The 4,012-nt window shown below is 45.5% G+C and overlaps 1 protein-coding gene across 1 annotated transcript; it reads left to right on the forward strand.

Annotated features, from left to right (window-relative positions):
• Positions 1-297: 297 nt before the first annotated feature.
• Positions 298-1,323, forward strand: LOC137817915 (uncharacterized). The gene has a single exon (XM_068621140.1). It carries the CDS (start codon positions 298-300, stop codon positions 1,321-1,323), a length of 1,026 nt encoding a protein of 341 aa, XP_068477241.1.
• Positions 1,324-4,012: the final 2,689 nt, after the last annotated feature.

Here is a 4,012-nt window from a genome sequence, read left to right on the forward strand (position 1 = left end):
GCGGTATGAACGGAGGTGCGAGCGGAGGAGGAGGAAGCTACGGGTGCTGGTCGTGGTGCGAACGGAGGTGCGAGGGGAGGTGCGAGCGAAGGTGCGAACGGAAGTACTTTGATTGCTTGCATTAATTTTATCCTCACGATATTCTAGATTATATAGGACCTTGGCTAAGAAGGTTCCATCACTTAGTTTTTTTATACTGCAGTTTTGTGGTGCTGACCATGTTACCATGTTACCAATATTGGTAGTGAGAGAGAGAGAGGTAAAGAGCTCCGGCGAGGGAAGGAAGTTTTGTAGTCAATGGCAGACATTTCGTTTTTCTTTACTAACTTCCCCGAACATTTCATGGAGAGAGATCTTTGGAAGGTTTTCCAAAGGTGGGGAAGGGTTATGGACGTCTTTGTTTCAAGAAAGCTCAATGCAAGGAATAAGAAGTTTGGTTTTGTAAGGTTCCAGGGTGTGAAGGATGTCTTTTCCTTGGAAAGAGAGTTGAGTGCAATCTGGATTGGCACTTGGAATATGCAGGTGAACCTTCCCAAATATCAGAGGAAGGATGGACCAAGGAAGCAAAGGAATGAAGGGTCTAAATTAGGGTGGAACCCAAAGCTGAGCACAACGAGCGGGAAGGGGAAGCAGACGGAGCAGGTTTCGTTTGCTCAAGTTGTTTCAGAGGGGGTAGTCAAGATCGGAACAGGCGAGAACGTGAGTAGTTCTCTGGGGGGTGAGGTCGATTATCAGTTTACAGTGGAGGTAGAACAGGATGATTCGTTAGAAGGAAGCTACGTTGGTAGTTTGAAAGAGCTTCCAAGCATGCATGTGATTAAGGAGAGCTTTGTGATGGGAGGTTTCAGCCTAGTCAAAGTGAGATATCTTGGTGGCAGGTTTGTTCTGCTTTCATGCGATGATGGAGGGAGTCTGCGGAAGATCATAGCAGACAACAAGTCATGGTTCGACAAAGTTTTCTCAGCGGTTACCCCCTGGGATGGTTCGTTCGAACTGACAGAACGTTATGCACGGATTCGTTGCAGTGGAATCCCGTTACAGTTCTGGTGGAATCACAGCTTTTCTAAAATAGGGGCCGTTGTGGGGGAGGTGGTGGAGGTTGACGAAGCAACTAAGAGAAGAGAAATAGTGGAGTTTGCTCGGTTTAGAGTTAAAACAACGGTCAGAACAACAGTCAATATGGAGAAGGAGTTTTGTATCAATGGAAGGTCGTGTAAGGTGGCCTTCGTTGAAGAGGTGTGCGTCCCGGAGTGGAGACTTGGCAAGTGGGATGGCGGTGCTTCAGAGGTAGACACCGAAGAAGCTCCGACGAAGGAAGCGTAGGCGCTAGTTAGTGCGATTCCGTGGGGTCGGAGCTTGGGATGGCCGGAGATGGAGGTGTGGGCACCGTCGGGGAAGGAGGAATGGAGGATGAAGAGACGGTCCAGGGCAAGTTGGATCCGGTTTGTCTTGGTAAGGGGCGCCAACTACATGAGGGATTGGTTCAAGATCATTTAAGAGGGTCATTGAATGTGCACGGTATTTCTTTGAGAGAGAAAGTGGTTTTAGTGGGTGGGCACGGTTCTCTTAGCTTTTCAAAGAAAGAGAAAGTGGATTCCTACGTGGAGGTGGCTAGTTCCAAGGAGACCAAGTCTACAGATGAAAAGGCAAGGAGTAATGGTGGTATAGGCGTGAGTAGGCGCATTATGAGTGGTTCCGAGAGGGCTGGAGCGTCGTTCCATGCGTTTCAAGCGTCGTTTCAAGAAGTAGGAGTGCAAAAAGTTAATGATTGTGGGCCCTCTTCTTTAAAGGAGTGTTCCCCTATGATTGGGTGCGTGGAAAATGGTGTTTTACGTGAGAAAGGAGAGGTGGGGAATTTAAAGTGTCAAAGTGCACTTATGAAGCCGTTCAAAAAGTTTTTGCGCGTCCAGGATGGTAGTCACGAAGAAGAAGAAGTAGGAGCCGGGATTGATTCAGAACAGACGAGTTTCGTGAGTAGGGTCGATGATTCGGTAGGGACAAGACCATCTTTGTACGAATTGGAACAGTCTGGGACCAGTGTGGCTAGAGATGGAGTTGACGAGCGTTCGTTGACACTAGTAAAGGTTCTCCCAAAGTTTGCAGTAGTCCAAGGTTTGACTGATAGTGGATCGGCAGACCCTGAAAAGTTAGATGAAGCGGAGGAGGCAAGGAGGTCAGAGGCGTCAAAGTCGAGAGAAGGAGGGTGTGCTTTCCATCCGGGAGGGCAGTCTGAGGAATTGGGGGCGGGTATGGAAGATGAAGTGGAAGGTGGGGGCAACATCGTTGATATGGAGGGCAGGTCGTCGGGCTCAGATGGAGAAGTCGTAGGAAGACAGTCCTTAGTGGATCAAGTTTTTTTGGTTCACCAAACAGACAGTTCGTCGAATTCGCTATTCACTTCTGACAGTGCAATTGAGAATTGTAACAGGATTTTTTGGGTGAAGACAGATAAGAATATGGCTGCAAGTGTCTGGGGAGTAGGGAAAGAAGCTGGATTTTCGTTCGTTGATCGAGAAGAGGTAGTTTTAAATGGTATTTATTCGTTATCTAATCAAGGCGGAGTGACTACGAGAAGGATGTGGAAAGAGAGGAACAAGTTTGTTAATGAAGATTCTTAGTCTGAATATCAGAGGGGTAGGCGGGGCTGTAAAAAGGAATTATGTCAGGGATTTGATCAGTAGGGAGCAGGTGGACATGGTGAGTTTACAAGAGACAAAGTGTTCGGATTTTAGTAGGAAAAGGTGTGTCTTATTTGGGGAACCAACGAAGTGGAATGGGTGGAAAACAAAGCAGTTAATAGCGCAGATGGGGTGATTACAATGTGGAGCAACAAGGCATTTCAGTTGTCTAGTTTCGTAAATAGAAGGAACTTTTCGGTGTTAGAAGGGGTTTGGAAGAGGGGCTTTGGAACCCACGTAACCATTGTGAATATTTATTGTTCAGGATCTTTTTGGGAAAAGAAAGAGATGTGGAATGAGATCAGTATTAGACAGGGTCAGTTAACAAAGTCTTGGTACATCATTGGAGACTTTAATTATATAAGAAGGCAGGAGGAAAGGAAGAGTTTGATGTCGTGCTCTGACTACTCTAGAGAAATAAAGGGGTTTAATGATTTCATTGAAAGCTCTGAGTTGGTCGATATTCCGTTGGTGGGCAGGAAGTTTACTTGGTTCAAGCCCAATGGTTTGGTGAAAAGCAGGATTAACAGGGTGCTGGTTTCTATGGAGTGGTTGGAGTTATGGCCAAATAGCCAACAATTTGTCTTAAATAGATTAATCTCGGATCATTGTGGTGTTATTCTGAAGGAAGTCTCAGTGGATTGGGGTCCGAAGCCTTTTAGGTTTTTGGATGTTTGGATGAAGGATAGTAGTTTCAAGGAGCTTGTGAGTTCGAGCTGGTCTGCTTACAAGGTGACAGGAGGGGGAATTTTTGTGTTTAAAGAGAAGCTGAAAAAGTTAAAAGCAGACCTAAAGGTGTGGAACAGGGAAGTATTCGGAGATGTGAATCAGGTTAGTAAGGAAATCCAGAAAAGGTTAGACGAGTTAGATTCTCGCGACGACGAAGACGGGTTGATGGAGTCAGAAAGGGATGAAAGAAAGTCTCTCTTTGCTAAACTAACCGAGTCCAAGTCCAAACAAGAGGCGATCTTATTTCAGAAAGCAAGGCATAATTGGATAAAGCAAGGGGATCACAATACAAAGTTCTTTCATTCTACGGTAAAGTGGAGGAGGGCAAGGAATCAGTTACATGGAATTATTGATAATAATAAATGGTGCGATGATAAGGAGGAGGTAAAGGATAAGGTTCGTAAGTACTTTGAAGAAAGGTTTGTCCGAAACGATGTTTGTTAGGTCACTTTGGATAAAGTCAGATTCAATACCATATCGGAAGCTGATAATGTTATGTTAGTCAGCGATTTCTCGGAAGAAGAGGTAAGAGATGCGATCTGGGGGTGTGACAGTTCAAAAAGTCCTGGTCCCGACAGGTTTAACTTTGGTTTTATAAAATCTAG

This window comes from Phaseolus vulgaris, chromosome 10 (genome assembly GCF_000499845.2).
Source record: "Phaseolus vulgaris cultivar G19833 chromosome 10, P. vulgaris v2.0, whole genome shotgun sequence".
Lineage (NCBI taxonomy): Eukaryota > Viridiplantae > Streptophyta > Magnoliopsida > Fabales > Fabaceae > Phaseolus > Phaseolus vulgaris.